The sequence below is a fragment of the Neolamprologus multifasciatus genome, chromosome 5 (genome assembly GCF_963576455.1).
Source record: "Neolamprologus multifasciatus chromosome 5, fNeoMul1.2, whole genome shotgun sequence".
NCBI classification, from domain to species: domain Eukaryota; kingdom Metazoa; phylum Chordata; class Actinopteri; order Cichliformes; family Cichlidae; genus Neolamprologus; species Neolamprologus multifasciatus.
The window spans coordinates 33886233-33906004 of NC_140443.1; the positions used below are offsets into that span (position 1 = coordinate 33886233).

At 44.8% G+C, this 19772-nt stretch overlaps 2 protein-coding genes across 2 annotated transcripts in view; one reads left to right on the top strand and one right to left on the bottom strand.

Moving 5' to 3' along the window:
- Positions 1-19772, top strand: part of cdk18 (cyclin dependent kinase 18) — a 637630-nt gene that overhangs the window by 148655 nt on the left and 469203 nt on the right. The gene's annotated exons all lie outside the window — the stretch shown is intronic.
- The window catches only part of slc45a3 (solute carrier family 45 member 3), a 109484-nt gene continuing 94400 nt past the window's right edge, over positions 4689-19772 (bottom strand). Inside the window, exons 3-9 of the mRNA XM_085159732.1 lie at positions 18975-19417; positions 17952-18193; positions 15564-15676; positions 11430-11899; positions 11086-11351; positions 9546-9815; positions 4689-6383 (exon numbers count right to left, since the gene is read on the bottom strand). Of these exons, the coding sequence (XP_085015858.1) occupies positions 6240-6383; positions 9546-9815; positions 11086-11351; positions 11430-11899; positions 15564-15676; positions 17952-18193; positions 18975-19134 (1665 nt within the window). The 5' untranslated portion in view covers positions 19135-19417 and the 3' untranslated portion in view covers positions 4689-6239. The remainder of the gene's footprint in view (positions 6384-9545; positions 9816-11085; positions 11352-11429; positions 11900-15563; positions 15677-17951; positions 18194-18974; positions 19418-19772) is intronic.

The following is a 19772-nucleotide window of genomic DNA, read 5'->3' on the forward strand; positions in this document are numbered from 1 at the left end:
TGCCGTGGAAGCACTGCTACCCAGTTGTCTAAGTTCCGTGAAGCGAGAATTCAGGGAGACACACAGAGCATCTGTTTATATCAAATAGCAACATCCACCCATGACATGGATAGATGGATGGAACAAACATGCATGTGGAGAGTTGGATGAAACCTGTGCAGGAACCAGAAGAACCTGCAGACTCGACACTCAGAGGCTCCAGCCTATCAGACGATTCAAATCTTCCAGTTGTGGGGCAACAGTGCTCTGAATCACGTGACCGTGATTTACTCCACCTATGAATCTTTTTAGGTAAACTTGACTATCCCCTTCACACACCATTGGTCCAGAGCAAAAGGAAGAAAGAGCCCGATATTAGAAGTTTCTTTTAAATTTTTCAGTGTTAAAAATAAAACACTATTTAGAAGATTTAGAAGGGTTGTTACCAGTTTGATAACTAATCCAGTGGAAATGTTGCCTGTGCTTCTGATTTCCAGCCAACCTGAATAACATAGTCGCTAATAGCGACTCGCTATGATTCCTTAAAATCACAGACATGTGTGATGCGTTCACATCTGAGCTCTTGAAGTCCAGGTGTTTATGAGTAAAAATGAGTAAAAAGTGCACGAATTCATCATGAATGTAATGACAGGATACGTGTGACATATGTGCACATTCGAGCAGGTCATTAGCTCCAAATTTACCTGAAATCAGGCAGAACTGTCACACTGTCTCACTGACAGAAGAGTAAATCCTGCCTATGCGCGCCGTTGGCTCAGCAAGTTATCATCTTAAATGCGAAAGAATAAGAACTTAAAATCCCCACAGAAGGTCTGATGGCCAGAGGCATTTGGCATAAGCAGATATGCAAAAGGTTCAAACTGCTGCACAAAAATTCACAATGTAGGAAATGAAGCCCCTGATGATCTAAATCTCCTGAGGTAGGACTTCCATTATCCATCATTCACGCTTTCACAGTCGCGTCTTTTTCATTTTCATTCTCCATGTTTTTTTAAGTCTAACACAAAGTCTACACATTTATTTTTCCCCTGTCAGGATGTTTTTTGAACTCAGTCGAATTTGCCACGAAGCTACGAGTGCAGACATGAAACTGGACTTCAGTTTTCAGAAATTCTGCTTTGGCAGAAGTTACTGCACCTTCATTTACACGGAAATAACATTTTATTACCATCCATCTTCATCCGCTTTATCCGGAGCCGGGTCGCGGGGGCAGCAGCCTAAGCAAAGAGGCCCAGACCTCCCTCTCCCCAGCCACCTCCTCCAGCTCATCCGGGGGAACACCAAGGCGTTCCCAGGCCAGCCGAGAGATATAATCTCTCCAGCATGTCCTGGGTCTGCCCCGGGGCCTCCTCCCGGTGGGACATGCCTGGAACACCTCACCCAGGAGGCGCCCAGGGGGCATCCTTGTCAGATGCCCAAACCACCTCAGCTGGCTCCTTTCGACGTGGAGCAGCAGCGGCTCTACTCTGAGCCCCTCCCGGATGGCCGAACTTCTCACCCTATCTCTAAGGGAGAGGCCAGCCACCCTTCGGAGGAAGCTCATTTCCGCCGCTTGTATCCGTGATCTCGTCCTTTCGGTCACTACCCACAGCTCGTGGCCATAGGTGAGGGTAGGGACGTAGATCGACCGGTAAATTGAGAGCTTCGCTTTTACACTCAGCTCCCTCTTCACCACGACGGACCGGTGCAGCGTCTGCATTACTGCAGCTGCAGCCCCAATCCGTCTGTCGATCTCCGGCTCCCTTCTCCCATCACTCGCGAACAAGACCCCGAGATACTTAAACTCCTCCACTTGGGGCAGGACCTCATCCCCGACCCGGAGTGGGCACTCCACCCTTTTCCGGCTGAGAACCATGGCCTCAGATTTGGAGGTGCTGATCCTCATTCCCGCTGCTTCACACTCGGCTGCGAACCATTCCAGTGCGAGCTGGAGGCCCTCACCTGATGAAGCCAACAGAACCACATCATCCGCAAAAATCAGAGATGAGATTCTGAGGCCACCAAAGCGAAAGCCCTCCGCCACTTGGCTGCGCCTAGAAATCCTGTCCATAAAAATTATGAACAGAACCGGTGACAAAGGGCAGCCCTGGCGGAGCCCATCACCCACCGGGAACGAGTCCGACTTATTGCCGGCAATGCAAACCAAGCTCTTGCAACGGTTGTATAGGGATCGAATGGCCCGTAGCAATGGGCCAGACACCCCATACTCCCGCAACACCTCCCACAGGACACCCCGAGGGACACGGTCGAATGCCTTCTCCAAGTCCACAAAACACATGTAGACTGGTTGGGCAAACTCCCATGCACCCTCAAGTATCCTCGAGAGGATGAAGAGCTGGTCCAGTGTTCCGCGACCAGGACGAAAACCGCATTGTTCCTCCTGCATCAGAGGTTCGACTAGCGGACGTTTTATTACCACCTTATCTATTTTTCCCTCAAATTTACATAGATTAGTTATTGTTTCATTAAGGAATAAGCATTAACTCATTACACAATAGATTATTTATGATTACAGGTGATTTAAAAAAATGTTGTTATATGCAGGATCTCTAGTGATCCATAGCACGTATCTGGTTAATTAATTAATGTTTTCGTGTTGTGCATTGAAAATTCGAGAGGGCAAAATTGTAATTGTCACGCCGACCACACCGGGGCGCTGTTATGCTGCTGAAGAAATACACAATGATACAGAAGTGTGCTTACAGGATTAGTTCTCAACAGCATTTTGTCTGATACTGGAGACTTCTGATTACAACAGTGCTGCAGATGAAGATGTACCTGAGTAGTTAGTTTTGTGCCATCCGTGAATCTGGTTAATTAAAAGCATCAGAAGAGGAAGAAACTGACACAGATGTGGATTAAGCCTTCTTCTACAACGCAAACGTTTTCTGCGGAGAACTTCCCTGATTTTTAAAATTAATTTCTGTTGCTGTTGTTTTCTGGGACCATTCTTAGTCCAGGTCTGGTTAACTTGCCAATAATGATCACAGCACTCTGCATGACTAAGTCTGTCCAATAAGCATCATTAGAGAAGTAAGGGCCGATCTGTTAGTCAGATTAACTCTGCTGGTACAAACACAGGTTTTCCAGTGTGAGAAGTCAGAAGATTTCAAAGACGGGCAAGCTGTGGCTGAGCTCATGTGGCTGGAGAAAAGCAATGGCTTGCCAGAGGTCAGTAATGATGCAGCGAAAGAGGAATGCGTTTTCACTTTGCAACCTTGCTCAGGCCTCTTCCAGACACCAAAAACTGACGTGCATTTTTGGCTCAGCAGCACTACATCACTTCCTGTGGCTCAAAAACAGTTTCATTACTGGGGTGTTGATATAAAGGATATTAGAGAAGAGGGATTTCCATCCACTACCAGTGTCCACTGATCACTCAGGTGACCCATTACTTCTTAATATTTAAGTCTGTTAAAATATTCACAGCAGAAGTACACTATGACAGGCCTGTGTTGTACTGGGACTGTGTGTCAAAAATAGATTTATATTCTGGTATGTTTTCAGTATTTAAGTTTGTGTGTCTTTTAAATAGATCATGCAAAAACTACAAGACCTACAGTTTCATAAAACTTGGTGGAACTTCTCCAGTTATAATGAGGATCTGGATCACTTCCCAAGTGGCCTTAGTTTTCTTTTATATTGAGTTCATTTGTTTGCTGTAAGGCTGCAATCAACACTTTAAAGATAAATATATCATAAGATACTGTTTTCTGTTTTCTTTAACAAAATTATTCATTGATGAAGTCTTTAATTATCAGAAAATAATCTGAATACCAAATACACATATATGCATTTTGAAACACTGACAGTTATTAGTAATATATAATACAATAAACATTATCAATTCAATTTTATTTATATGGAGCCGAATCACAGCTCAAGGTGCTTTATATTGTAAGGCAGCGGTCCCCAACCTTTTTTGCGCCACGGACCGGTTTATGCCCGACAGTATTTTCATGGACCGGCCTTTAAGGTGTCGCGGATAAATACAACAAAATAAAACTAGTACCGGTACCGAAAAAAATAAGATTTATTCATAACACACGTGAAAAGACCAAGGAAAACAGAGTTAATGATAAAAACAATAACAAAAATAACGCTGAAAACCGATAAAAACCCTGAAAACTATACATTTCACACCTGAGCCTCAACTCTCGCGGCCCGGTACCAAACGACTTATGGACCGGTACCGGTCCGAGGCCCGGGGGTTGGGGACCGCTGTTGTAAGGTAAAGACCCTACAATAACACAGAAAAACACAACAATCAGATGACCCCCTTTGAGCAAGGTGGGAAGGAAAAACTCCCTTTTAACAGGAAGAAACCTCCAGCAGAACCAGACGCAGTCATCTACTGCGACTGGTTGGGAGTGAGGGGAGGAAGAGATTAATAATAACATCATAGTTCAAGTTTTAAAAGAATTTTAAAGTCGAATTTGTTTGAGCACTTCAAGCATCTCCTTGTGGAGATGTGAGAGAATCACAAAGTGTTGACGTGCTGAGAATGATCTTCATGCTTTGGAGGAACTAATGAAACGCATCCTTCTTCTTCTTCTTCTTTTTTTTTTCTACCTCTGCCAGCAGCTCACTGCTAGGCAAAACCAAACTTCACACCTTGATTTATACCCCATCAACATGAAAGCTGTAATATTCCACATTATTTTGAGGACAGAAAACTTTTATTTGAAAAAAACTCTCAACATATCAAGATCACATTTGTTAAAGCATGTACACTGTTAGAAGAATGAACATCTAAAAGTTGACCTGCAAGAATACCTTCATGCATTTACACTTCATGCTGTGCAGCTTTTCTGTTGTGCAAAGGGGCCCTCTGGTGGTTTGAAAGGGCTACAGAACTCAGACAGAAGATGAATCTTTACACTAAACGTGGAAAATATTAAAGCCAATAAAACAACTCATTTATTCACATGTCATGGCTACATTTCAAAGTATGACTTTTTAAACCTTCTACCATTCTTTAAACCTATAAGATTCAGAAAACAATTAGGACAACTTAAAAACAAAATCCCCTGAGCAAATTCCCAAATAACCTTTAAACTTAGTGCAATTAAGTGTCTCAAACAACTCAAACACATGTAAACATAAAAAGAAAAGAAAAATCTCAGTCAGAAGACCCCATCTCTAAATATATCCCAGAAGTATGACACATACAAAGCATGTTTTGCGTCAATAACATTTCCAGCTGAGCATTTTTACACGCAGTTGTGTCATTTCCAAAACTATAACCTCCAATGGTGAAGAATAAAGTCATTTATATATATATATATATATATATATATGGTGATTAGTACAGCTTTTCCAGCACGTCAGTCAAACACGTGGTGAATTGGTGTATCTGAGCTGCCTCCTGATTAATTGACAACAAATTACATGTCATGTTTACTTCAATAAATTAGGGCCTTATGGCTGAATACAAGATGATGACATGAATAAATACAAGGTACTGGCTCATTGTCCCTTTTAAAGGAATCCTTCAGCTGCACAATTTCCAGACAACTTTGACGAGAAAGATGACATCAGTGCAATATTTCAGCCTCCCTGGTTATACTGGATGCACACGTGGACTCAGAGTAGACTGCACAGATGTATTGTAAACTCAAGCTCAGGTCAATATTGATCTGTCCACACCCTCTTCTACAACAGAAGGACAGGGAGTGGAGAGTTCATTTTACCATAATATCTCTGCCCATCATGCGTAAGAGTACAACCACCACACGGCTCAGAAGGAAGGTATTTTAAACATGCTTTCTAATCACTGGGTAATTAGGTTACATGCTAGCTGTAAATGGATCTCCATAGCAGCCAAGCTGAGCATATGGATGAGGAGACTGCAGCAGAATGCACCACACAAGGAGTGTCAGGACTCCAGTGTTGTTTCTTAGCAACAGCACACGGCAGGATATCATTCCCTGTCGTTCCCTATCCAAGAATACAAAAACAAAGTTATTTGATACAGTGTATTCTGTGTGCTGTGTCATTTCACTCACAATAAGAGTGACGGAAACACAGCATTCATGGACCTTATTGTATTAAAAAGACACTACATTTGGCATGTATGATCTTAAAGTGGCAGCATGATTCTTATGTGACTGCTTCATATCCTTGAATGCCTATAAAAACCTGAAGAATGCTCTATGTTCCCCACACGAGAACACTCAGGATCCACTGTTTCCAGCACATGACTCTTGCGTCGGCTGAAGTTCCTGATGGAGACTCGATCAACACTGGAGGTCAGCGTGGCTGTAGACAACTCTTCTGGCAAAGAGCAAAGCCAGCAGGCTGAAGCAGCAGGCGCAGGCCATGTACGCCCTCACGCTGTTAGTCAGCTGCACTATGGTACCGAGGCACATGGCTGGCAGCAGCTGCAGGTAAGCAGATGAAAAGAGCAGCATTTTAAATGCATGACCACAATTTACAAAGTAGTCCTTTTGAGGTTGTAAAATAGTCCATCTTCATCTCTCTGTTAACCGCAAAATTGTCTTAATTGCTTGACCTGATTAAACTGTCTACGAGTATTTGCAGAGACGTTATCAAAGAGAGGTAGGGTATTCAGAGCATCCTGAATTCAAATCTATGGGAGGATTCTGCAGCAGCAAAGACGATGGTAAAAGTTTAACTTCCAGGGGGAAAGAAAGTAAAAAAAACAAAACTTTTCACTTTTTAAAATCAGGTTTTACGTCCCAGGGAGCATTGAAGCATTAAAATGAAAGTTAAGATAATCCTCCAGAATGACTTCCAAAATAAGTTCCCAGGTGTCGGCTCTGTGACCCAGCATTTTGAGTTTGTTTTGTATTGTTGATTTCTTATGAGGTATTAGAGAAATGTTAAGTTCTAGTGTTTATAAAGTAGTTAGGTTTTAGTCTAGTTAATGTTATCACCCATGCTTCCTTTTTTAGGTGTCATTTCCTGTTCCTTCCTATAAAGGCCGGGTAGACCGGTAGTGAGCGGCTGTGAAATTGGACCGTCTAGCCTTCAGTTTTGCATCACCGCTGTCTCGGTGGAGTTTAATAAACTCAGCTGTCTGCTCCTTTCTGTCTAAAATATAACAGGACACTGGCATAAATTCTCGATCATCTCACGCTTCTGTTTTATCAGTTCCCTGTTTGGCGTTTATTCAGCGGTGTGAAAACTATAACTTTAATCTCAGAAAAAACTGATTTACTCACGAACAAATAAAACACTGAAAAAGCCAAACAATTTTTAAGTTATCTAACTTATATATCACGTTTAACCTGAGTATGGAAAGACTGCGGGGGCTGGCTGGGCTGCGCAATGAATCCTGGGATATGGTAGGCCACGAAGGACACACCCGACCCATCCTTCAAATTTGGGAAAAGGGAGGACGCATTTGTCGGCTGCATTCAGAGGAGTCGAATTTGGACAGCCTTCATCGCGTCGCTGTGACGTAATCAGCCTACAAATGCGGCCCCATTGTATAACTTTTAGTTATGTCCGTGCCCTCGTATGCCCTTGTTTCATGTCTGCATCTTCCGTGTCCTATTGTCAAGCTCGTGTTGTCACAGTCTACGTCTCATCATGCTTCCTGTTTTATTTTGACAGTCTCTTGTGTGTTTCAGTGTGTTTGATTTTGCTTCCTCTGTGGCGTCGTATTCATTTGTGTCAGCTGTGTTCCCTCGTTACGCTTCTGTGTATTTGAGTCCTCTGTCTCCCTTTGTTCATTGTTGGGTTGTCTGTTCATCTCACCTCATGCTACATGGATGTTTCTCTAGTCTTGGTTATCTCAGGTTCTGGTCATGTTCATGTTAGATTTATGATTATCATTAGAATTCCATGTCCTGCGTTAGTTTTTCCCAGTTTTCTCAGTTTATCATTTAGTTTCTCACCCTTGTGCTTTTGTTTTGTGGCAGTTATCAGCCTAAATGAACGGCGCACTTTTTGTTAAACTTTAGTCCTGTCCCTTGTGTATCTACTTTCGGGTCCACTCCTCAAACACACCAGCCATCGGGCAGCAGTGATGGGAATAACAGCGTTACAAGTAGCAGCGTTACTAACGACGCTTCTTTTTTCAGTAATGAGTAATCTAACTAATTACTATTTCTATTGTTACAACACTGTAACCATTACTAACAAGAAAATGCGGTGCTGTTGCGTTTATATTTTTCAACAAACAGATGGTTGAAGCTGTGTTCAGCTTACTGCATCTTATATCAGTTGCTGTCTATGTAAGCCAATCACATGACCACTTCAAGATGACAAAGCAACAAGGTGATATATACCAGTTTTTAAATTGTGTTGATAGGCCTCGTAAAAGCAGAGTCATGATAAACAATATATACGCTGCGTTTTTTCCTCAATGGTTTCGTCACCTTTACTGTCTAAGGACAGCGCAGCGAGCACTCTCTGCTTATGAGCAAAAAATAAAAAAACAAAACAAAAAACAGCCCGTTCGTGTTGGTGGAAAAATGCACCATGTCAACCAATCAAAAAATAATATGGCAACATGACATTTGGTTGTTTAGGAAGAGGAGTGACGGCGAGAGAGAGAGAGAGTTTTGAGATGTGAGAGATTTGTGACGTTTAGCGTGTTTGGAGTGTGTAGTTCATGTGTTGTCTTGTGTAGTTAGTGTGTAGTGTTGTGGATAGTTTTGTGTTGTGTGTCAGAACAATAAGGCGACTGCTGTCTCCAGGTAGAAACAGGAGGAGTGAAAGGAGCACCTGCTGTCAGACCTGCAGGTATCAGGCTGTGATGTTCTCCTTTATAGTGGACAGCAATTACAAAAATAATTTGTGTGGCGTCTTATTGGATGCAGAACAGCTGATTGTTCTGTAAATAGTTTGATATGGTTATTAAAAAAAAGGGTAAAAGGTAAATGGCTGCAAATAACTTTGTTGTTTGCAAAACTTGTACATATGATTTTAAAATTGACAATTTATATTTGCATTTAAAGTTCTGAAATATGATTCAATAAACATGTTTGTGGTTGTTACAGTAAAAATATAACTTTTTCTACTCTGATTTTGTGTTTTTTGTCTGATTTTAGATCAATTGTGTTAATACAGTATGTCAAAATGAAAACATGACTGTAAATTCAGACGCGTGAGGTTGTGCTGAAAACAATGATACCAAACAAGCAAAGTAAATAGTTTTTAAAGGTGAAATGTGGAGGAAACATCAAAAGTGGTTAAAATGGCCAATTATACCCTGGACCCCAGAGGGTTAAATGTTTTTTTTTAAGTAACGCAATAGTTACTTTTTAAGTAATTAATTACTTTTAGAATCTTGTAACTCAGTTACTTTTTTGAAGAAGTAACTAGTAACTATAATTAATTACTTTTTCAAAGTAACTTGCCCAACACTGTCCGGCAGTGACATCAGGAGTATTTCAAGAAGCCAACCAAGCGGCGAGATTTGGTATAACTTTACTTGATTAACTCCAACTGATTAACTTAACTGATCAATAAATGCAATTAGCTGTTCAAAGAAGATCTGAATATACTTTATATCACATGAAATGAGATCAGGTACACCACCAATTAATTCGGCTCCAATTGCCCACCCATACCTGGGAGAGAAGGTACGCGCCTTCCAGTATTGCCATGTCAAAGCCCATCCCTCTGTTTGAGGCTTGTGTGGAGTCTGCTTCAGCTCTATCACCTCCAGCCACCAAAAGTGATAGATGTGGCGACTCAACAGAGGGCTCTGCCACAGGAAGTATCAGCCCCACAGCTTGGTGCTTAGCAGGTGGACCACATGAGGGAACAGGCTTAGCAAGTGTTGGGTCATTACTTTCAGTCCGCTCAAGAGGTCTGGGTCTGGATGACTTGAAGAAAACCTTAAAGAGAAAAGGTTACCAATTACATTCACTGTCATCACTAAACAATATCATCTGATGTGAGGGGGACTTGCTATGTTTTGTGATTTTACTGTTAGTAGTATGTGTCTACTAATCAGAGCGTAAGTCATTTAATAGTCAGTAAAAAAAAAAGAAAGTGAACTAAAGCCTGGGTTGCCCCTGATGCATCATCAGAGAAGTGTGTGTGTGACTGTTAGACTGTTAACAGCACTTAGACACAGGAAATGGTGCTTGTATGAATGCATGTGAAAATGGGTGAATGGGGCTAGTAGTAAGACAGCACTTTGAGTAGAAAACCACTATATAAATACTAGTTCATTTACCATTCTAGCAATGTCCAGCCTGCCAGATTTACTGACTGAATAATTGACCAGACTGAACAGTGTGATTAAAGGCTGCGAAAACCAATCAACAGCTGAAGGTGGGTTGCTGAGGACCGATCGCTGGCTCCAACTTGAAGCTATAAAGAAGATTTTCTTAGAAAAATACTTTAAAATAGTTTTTGTGTGTCACTTTCTTTGTAATAATTTGGAATTTTGAAAACAATTATTTATAATTGTATATTAATTGCAATTAAATAAATAATATAAATTATGGTGATTAGCCAGTTGTGATTTACATCCAATAGTAACAGAAAGTTGGTGGTGAGGAATCGTTACCAGCAGGCAGGTAGCTTGTCTCATGCTAACTGTTAGCTGCTAACTTGACTTGCCTTGTGATTTCTTAGTTGTCGTAACAATGGTAGTTATGCCCCAAAGATGCCTGACCCCAAAAAGGTCAGGCATATACACCCATCAAGTGCTGAAGCAGCATCCACAAGTTCCTGTGATGCCATGCTATACAGTAAAAAGACAATACACCCTCTGTCAGTTCTACCGTTTAAGATTTAAAAGGATTTCTTTTCACCATGACTGTAAATGGTTTAATTCTCAAAGGGAAATGCATGAGATGGTAAATTTAACAGAGCTGTTACGAGCTAAATGTAAGCTTTAATTATAAATGGCAGGGAAGCACCGAATGTAAAATTCTGGATCAGTGCTGATGTTAAAAAGAACAACCTGACTGACAGCAGATATTCATATTCTGTCTTTTGATTTTGTTGCTTTTTATTTCCAACAAATAAATATTAAAATATTTTTTGTATCCTTTTCCTCACAAACACTGGACTTCCTGAACATTCATTCTTCATTCTTGCAGATTTCCCACTTTATCACACACAAGGCTGCACACTGTGTAAGTAAGAACTAACCTTTCTGTCTGAGTGATAGAGACACAGAAGTGTGTATGGCAGCACCTGCAGGACACAGAGCGTGTACCCCGTCACAGCAGCCATGACAGTGACCGTCATCACACTGTCTGAGACACTCATGACGGTGGTGGCCAACAGCAGAAGAGCCACCCCACTGGTGTATACCACTTTGGCTCCCAGCAGAGCCACCCAGCGGTCCATTAGCGTAGAGCACAGCACCGACACTGCACACTGCAGGAAGAGAGCCAGACTGGCCATGCGCACACCTGGACAAGAATCAAGTGGTTTTAATGCAAAACATAATCTCACTGACTGACTTCAACGGTTGGAAGAACTTACCCTACCTTCATCATAGTGTTTCCTTTCCTGTGATTCTGGATCTGCACCCGGCACTCCCTGATACAATCCCTCCCCCATAAAGTCAGCGAAGAAGAGCATGACACTCATCAGTGCCATCCAACTACACACCTCTGCCACAAAAAGTCTCCATATGACCTGTGGCACATGTATGCACACCGCATACAAATGATGCAGCATCGAAAGAGCCTCTGATGCACGTCGACGCAGCACATCATGTAAACAACGAGGCCGAGGTAGGAAGGGGAACGGGCAGCATCTGCTCCCCAAACTTTTTAAAGGGGGATGAACAAGAATCTTCCTCTCTCTTCTGACTCCTGCTTCCTCCTTGATGCAGGTTGTGGAGAGGAGGCAGCCGAAAAATAGGAGGGTGAGCAGGGTGTAAACAAAGGCCTCTTGCCCTCCCAAATATGCTGCTATGGGCGCCTGGCTCCAGTCCACGGAAGGAAGCAAAAACCTGGAAAAAATACATTTTAAATGTTGAAATATTAGGTCTTTTAGGTCTGTTCACTTACTTGGATGCTGTGACTGTATTGTGCCTGTTGGAGAATTTTTTTTATCTTACTATTAATACAGCTGTACCATAGGTACAACAACTAATATAATGATGTGTCTTTGTCCTGTCTTTCTCCCCTCACCCCAACCGGTTGCAGCAGATGGCTGCCCGTCCCTGAATCTGCTTCTGCTGGAGGTTTCTTCCTGTTAAAAGGGAGTTTTTCCTTTCCACTTTCTTGCCAAAGTGCTCACTTATCGGGTTCATCTGATTTTTAGGGTTTTCTCTGTATTATGGTAGGGTCTTACCTTACAATATAAAGCACCTTGAGGTAACTTGGCACTATATAAATATAACTGAACTGAAATGAAGTATGAGACGCAACCAGTTAGGAAGAAAAGATAAGTGGCTCCTCCGTGAATCACAACCTTATCGTGGTGGAGGGGTTTGTGTGTCCCAGGGATCCCAGGGGCTATGTTGTCTGGGGGCTTTTGCCCCCTGGTAGGGTCTCCCATGGCAAATTGGTCCTGGGTGAGGGACCAGACAAAGAGCGATTCAGAAGACAGGCTGGGTACTCCGAACCGCCCTCCCCGGGCCTGGCTCCAGGCCCGGGGAGGGTGCCCGAGGGCGAGCGTCTGGTGGCCGGGCCTTAGTCCGGGGCCCGGCCGGGCACAGCCCGAAGAGGAGACATGGGCCCATCCTCCCGCAGGCCCACCACCCGCAGGAGGCGCCATAGGGGTCGGGTGCATTGTGTGCTGGGTGGCGGCCAGGAGCGGAGGCCCTGGCGGACTGACCCCCGGCTGCCAAGACTGGCAATAGGGACATGGAATGTCACCTCTCTGGTGGGGAAGGAGCCTAAGTTAGTGCGTGAGGTTGAGAGGTACCGGCTAGATATAGTCGGGCTCACCTCTACGCATGGCTTGGGCTCTGGAACCAGTCTCCTGGAGAGGGGCTGGACTCTGTCTCAGTCTGGAGTTGCCCCTGGTGAGAGGCGGCGGGCTGGGGTGGGTATTCTAATATCCCCTCGGCTTGCTGCCGGTACGTTGGGGTTTTTCCCGGTGGACGAGAGGGTTTGTTCCCTGCGCCTTAGGGTCGGGGAACGGGTCCTGACTGTCATCTGCGCTTATGCGCCGAGTGGCGGTTCGGAGTACCCAGCCTTCTTAGAGTCCCTGGGGGGGGGGGGGGGGGGGGGGGGGGGGTGCTCCACCTGGAGACTCTGTTGTCCTGCTGGGAGACTTCAATGCTCACGTGGGTAACGACAGCGAGACCTGGAGGGGCGTGATTGGGAGGAACGGCCTCCCTGATCTGAACCCGAGCGGTGCTTTGTTATTGGACTTCTGTGCTAATCACAGTGTGGCCATAACGAACACCTTGTTCGAACATAAGAGTGTCCATAAGTGCACGTGGCACCAGGACGCTCTAGGCCGTAGGTCGATGATCGATTTTGTAATCGTATCACCAGACCTGCGACCATATGTTCTGGACACTCGGGTAAAGAGAGGGGCTGAGCTGTCAACTGATCACCACCTGGTGGTGAGTTGGATCAGGTGGCGGGGGAGGACGCTGGACAGACCTGGTGCACCTAAACGCGTAGTGAGGGTGTGCTGGGAACGACTAGCAGAGGCCCCAGTCCGCGAGATCTTCAACGCACACCTCCGGCAGAGCTTCAACAGCATTCCGAGGGAGGCGGGGGACATTGAGTCCGAATGGACCATGTTCAGCGTCGCCATTGCCGAAGCTGCTGCATTGAGCTGCGGCCACAAGGTGGTTGGTGCCTGCCGTGGTGGTAATCCCCGAACCAAATGGTGGACACCAGAGGTGAAGGGAGCCACCAGGCTGAAGAAGGAGTCCTATCGGGCTTGGCTAGCCTGTGGGACTCCGGAGGCAGCCGACAGGTATCGACAGGCCAAGCGGAATGCGGCTCGGGCAGTGGCTGAAGCAAAAACTCGGGTGTGGGAGGAGTTCGGAGAGGCCATGGAAAAAGACTTTCGGACTGCCTCGAAGAGATTCTGGCAAACCGTCAGGCGTCTCAGGAGGGGAAAGCGGTGCTCTACCTGCACTGTGTATAGTGCTGGCGGAGCGCTGCTGACGTCGACTGAGAAAATTGTCAGGCGGTGGAAGGAATACTTCGAGGACCTCCTTAATCCCACTGACGCGTCTTCCGAGGAGGAAGCAGAGTCTGGGGATGAGGGTAATGACCCGCCAATTTCCGGGGGCGAGGTCACTGAGGCAGTTAAACAACTCCTTGGTGGCAGAGCCCCTGGTGTTGATGAGGTCCGCCCCGAGTTCCTGAAGGCTCTGGACGTTGTAGGGCTGTCCTGGTTGACACGCCTCTGCAATGTTGCGTGGAGATCAGGGGCAGTACCCCTGGACTGGCAGACCGGGGTGGTGGTCCCCATCTTTAAGAAGGGGGACCGGAGGGTGTGTTCCAACTACAGGGGGATCACACTCCTCAGCCTCCCCGGGAAAGTCTATGCCAGGGTGCTGGAAAGGAGAGTTTGTCCGCTAGTCGAACCTCGGATACAGGAGGAACAATGCGGTTTTCGTCCTGGTCGCGGAACACTGGACCAGCTCTTCATCCTCTCGAGGATACTTGAGGGTGCATGGGAGTTTGCCCAACCAGTCTACATGTGTTTTGTGGACTTGGAGAAGGCATTCGACCGTGTCCCTCGGGGTGTCCTGTGGGAGGTGTTGCGGGAGTATGGGGTGTCTGGCCCATTGCTACGGGCCATTCGATCCCTATACAACCGTTGCAAGAGCTTGGTTTGCATTGCCGGCAATAAGTCGGACTCGTTCCCGGTGGGTGATGGGCTCCGCCAGGGCTGCCCTTTGTCACCGGTTCTGTTCATAATTTTTATGGACAGGATTTCTAGGCGCAGCCAAGTGGCGGAGGGCTTTTGCTTTGATGGCCTCAGAATCTCATCTCTGATTTTTGCGGATGATGTGGTTCTGTTGGCTTCATCGGGTGAGGGCCTCCAGCTCGCACTGGAGCGGTTCGCAGCCGAGTGTGAAGCAGCGGGAATGAGGATCAGCACCTCCAAATCTGAGGCCATGGTTCTCTGCCGGAAAAGGGTGGAGTGCCCACTCCGGGTCGGGGATAAGTTCCTGCCCCAAGTGGAGGAGTTCAAGTATCTCGGGGTTTTGTTTGCGAGTGATGGGAGAAGGGAGCCAGAGATCGACAGACGGATTGGGGCTGCAGCTGCGAGATCGCGGATACAAGCGGCGGAAATGAGCTTCCTCCGAAGGGTGGCTGGCCTCTCCCTTAGAGATAGGGTGAGAAGTTCGGCCATCCGGGAGGGGCTCAGAGTAGAGCCGCTGCTGCTCCACATCGAAAGGAGCCAGCTGAGGTGGTTTGGGCATCTGACAAGGATGCCCCCTGGGCGCCTCCTGGGTGAGGTGTTCCAGGCATGTCCCACTGGGAGGAGGCCCCGGGGCAGACCCAGGACCCACGCTGGAGAGATTATATCTCTCGGCTGGCCTGGGAACGCCTTGGTGTTCCCCCGGATAAGCTGGAGGAGGTGGCTGGGGAGAGGGAGGTCTGGGCCTCTTTGCTTAGGCTGCTGCCCCCGTGACCCGGCCTCGGATAAAGTGGATGAAGATGGATGGATGGAGATAATAAGTGGCTTACCCCAAGCATCCCCCCAGGCTTGTCATCAGGGAATTAACTGAGAATGCTTTTCGGTTTTCTTCCTCCCCGGGGAACAGATCTGACAGCAGGGCAAGCAGTAGGGTGAGACAGGCCTGAGGAGACAACCTGAGAGTTAGCTGACACATGTAATTATGATACTCAACCAAAGCCTCTGAAATGAACAAAGACTTAATAATAATAATACAAGTGTTTAATTGCCAAAGTTATTAAGTGAACCAGGAAGGTCTAGATTTGATTTTAGGGGTACAAAAACTCACTTATAACTACATTAATTACAAATTTAGCCTCAGGACAGAGAATCTCATACAGTAAATTGATTAATTTAGCAATAAAATATTCTATCTTCTATATCTTCTTCTGACTGTACTGTATTTGCTGGATGACGTAGATCAGGTGTGTGTTCATGTGAATGTGTTACTGTACATAGGGATCGTTTAGGTTTTATCCGATACCGGTGCCAAACCAGTACTTTTGAAATGGTGCCGGTGCTTAAACGGTGCTCAAACCGGTGCTTAAAGAATGGAGAACACAAAATTGGTCCAAAAACCTCTCATGTTCAGCTGTTTTTTTTGTAAAAAGATAACAATGTTAGCCTTTTCTGCAGCTATGGGGCATATATGGTATCACTCTTGGCTGGAAGCAGTGCTTAAACAATGGAAAAAACACAAACTTTGTCCAAAAACTTCTCATGTTTAACTGTTTTCCACTTTTTCTTTGGTCATTTTAGCCTTTTTGGCCAGGGAGCATCTGCCATCAAACAAGAAGACAGCCGCATGTAACTACGACGGTGTTTGCTAGTTCACCTTACATGCATTAATGTAATAACGTGGTTAGCCTACTCAACGTAAATTACAAACGCACAACATTAAGCTACTCACGCAGAGAAGAACGGCTGCTGCTGCCATCATCATCCTCATCATTTCTGCTACACTGGCAGGGTTACAGGTCGATAACAGGCACCACACGCGCAGTAGATGTGCTCGGTGTGAGGTCTTGCAGCAAGCTATCAAATACGGTGCATTTCTCGGCTTTAAAAAAAACCGCTATGTCGCCAGGTGTTTCATCGGATTTGAGGTGTTACCTCCTTTGACAGTATCACAGTATCATTAAAGCACTTATTGCAGGCTGCTGAGTTTGCATATTTTGCTGTGAAGTACAGCCAGACTTTTGACCGCTTTGCCTTGGGCATTTTTTAATCTGTAGCTCTGCTCTAAAAGAATGTACGTACCTGGCCCCGCCTACTATCCTCAAAACGTAAAATGATTGGCTAGAATCTAAAGTGTATCACAGCTCAGGAAAAAAAAAAGCACCGAAAAAAAGCACCGAAATGTGCGCTGCTTTTCGGTCTGGTTACTACCGTTTATGTCAGAACCGGTGCCATCATGGCACCGGATACCGGTACCCATCCCTAATTGTACATGTTTGTGTGCCTACGTGTATGTGATGGCTGGAATGAAGAAAAACGAGTATTTCAGCATTCTGAACGGTGGTTAGCACTGTTGCCGCACAGCAAGAAGGTCCTGAGTTCAATTCCAACATCAGGCCGGGGTTTTTCTGTGTGGAGTTTGCATGTTCTCCCCGTGTTTGCGTGGGTTCCCTCCGGGTACTCCGGCTTCCTCCCACCGTCCAAAGACATGCAGCTTGTGGGGATAGGTTAATTGGATAATCCAAATTGTCACTAGGTGTGAATGTGCAAATGAAAGTGAGTGCGAATGGTTGTCTGTCCCTGTGTGTTGGCCCTGCGACAGACTGGAGACCTGTCCAGGGTGTACCCTGCCTCTCGCCCTATGACAGCTGGGATAGGCTCCAGCGCCCCCCGCGACCCTGAAAAGGAGAAGCGGAAGCGAATGGATGGATGGATGGAGGTTTTAATGGTGATTACAGGAACAAGCACTGTTGTTTTAAACAATATAAAAACATTTTCTTTCTCTACCAATTAGCTCACTGACTTGCTAATGGCTCCACCTCTTTGCTCTTCGTGGGGTGAGTGTGTAAACAGACTCCAGATCCACGAAGCATTGAAGCAAATGTCCAGGATTAAAAAAAAAAAAAAAATCTACACATTTGGATTACTTGATGAATTGTTGCAGCCCCAGGCTCATTTAATATATTTACATCAGCCGGGTTGCAGTAATGATCTGCTATGCAGGGTGTCTCCTGTTCAGAGGAGGTGTTGACTGCACAGACCGATTTGCCATCTAGGACACGAGACTGTGCTCTGTCCATGTTGGTTACAACTGGACCCCTGGAAGAGATCCCTGCTAATCCCTCATCTAGTTCCCAAGAAGCATGAGAATAAGAATTAATAGTATAACTGAGTATATATTTTTTTATTTTTTTTTTACTTTACTTGTAAAGTTTACTCACCTGTGCGCAGAACTCGACAAGGCATACAGCTGCAGCCTGCATGCCAGCTTGCACCCAGTGAGGGTGCTGTGGTGAAATCAGTAGAGTCAGCCGCCTGGCTTGGGGAATTATTTGCAGGCCTAGCAAAACTCCCAGGCTCAGGATCCAGATAAAGGGCGTGCGTCGACCGAAGCGCCCTCTCCAAGAATCACTAGCTGAGCCGATCATGGGTATAAAGATCAAGCCCAAAACTGGAGTCACAGCTGGTAAAAAGAAAGACCCGGTTAACCTTCTTAGTGATCCTCAAAGCTCAATCATTTACCAGGGAAGTATCAGATGGGATCTAGTCATTATTTTTATGGTATAATGCACTTAAACTTCTGTTGTAGTCGTACTTTATCTGCACTGACGACATTACAGTTACCAACAGTCTGGGAAAGGTAAACAGTAAAGTCAGCTAGTTAGCTAGCTAGCAAGAAAGACATTATTTACATTTTTCCGCTTAACTTAGGACTTAGGTGTATCCATTTGTTAGCTTAATAAATATTAGCTTTCTGCTATCTTGCTAACAAATAGCCACAGTACTCGGGGTTCTCCAGTGTTATTGCTTTTCTTGTTTTTGATCAAACTGCATGCTGTTCGATTTTAAAACCAGAGCGACCATTATTATCAGGCAACCAATATGGCAGCTGTGGAAAACCTCAACGTAAGGCTTAAAAACAAGACTTGACAAAGCAACAAGTGATGTCACAGTTGCTACGTCCATCTTTGATTCTGTCCATGTATCAAAGTCGTTATTGAAGCTAAGCTACCTATGATCCGCTAGTTTTAAAAACATATGAATATATGAAAACTATTGATAATGAAAAATCATTATATAATGACAAAACTAAATGAAGCTACTTGAATACATTTCCTTTTTAGTAGTTGTAGACATGCACCGTCAGCACTGGTGCTTCAAACTACAAACAGATGTTTCAAACACACAAACAGAACATCTAAAAAATTGTAATGCTCGTGTGATTTTTTTCCCCCTCCACTTACCAAGCATCATAGTCATGTAGCGTTCCTCCATGCCGGCCCGCAGCAGTAGAGGTGGGATGTAGACAGTCCCGGCAGCCATGCACACCTCCAGGCCACATGATAAAGTGTTCACCAGCAACAACTTCCACATCTGACACTGAAACCACTTTTTCACAAGCATCTTGGCTCTTCAATTTTTAATTTAGTGTCTTATTTGAATGTACAAATGTCTTTAGTCCTGATATGAAATATTAAGTTAATGTAAAGACAACTATTAAACAAAAGGGTTTCCCAGAGGGGTTTTGGCTGGTCATCAGTTTTGGACAGCTTCCTTGTCATGATGTGCTTTGTGAATGAAGCGGTCATCAGAGAACAGCAAAGACAACTTTCTTAAGTTTCCTTTTTATTTGAGGTCCCATTAGCATCCCACCAGAGGCCGGCATCTTCACCTGCCAGTGTGGCGTCTTCCTGCGTAATTCAAAGAAAGCACAGCAAAGCCTGAAAAAAATCTTTGAGTTGTAAAATCTGGAAAAAGATTACCTTTTATATCTAAATGTGAAATGGGGAAAAGTCATTTTGTTCAATCTATTAGCAAAACCTCAACTCCCATTTTAGCCATTCACCAACTCACATCAATCTACTGAGTCATTTTCTGTTGGGCAGAAAAAGTACATAAAACCTAGACTTTTGAACAAGATGGAAACTGACTGAAACAATACTGTGCATCAAGGTATTTATAGATAACTAAAAACTAAAACTACACATGAAAAACTTTTTAGTTAACTAAAAAAAAATAGACTTAAAAAAACCTCTAACTCT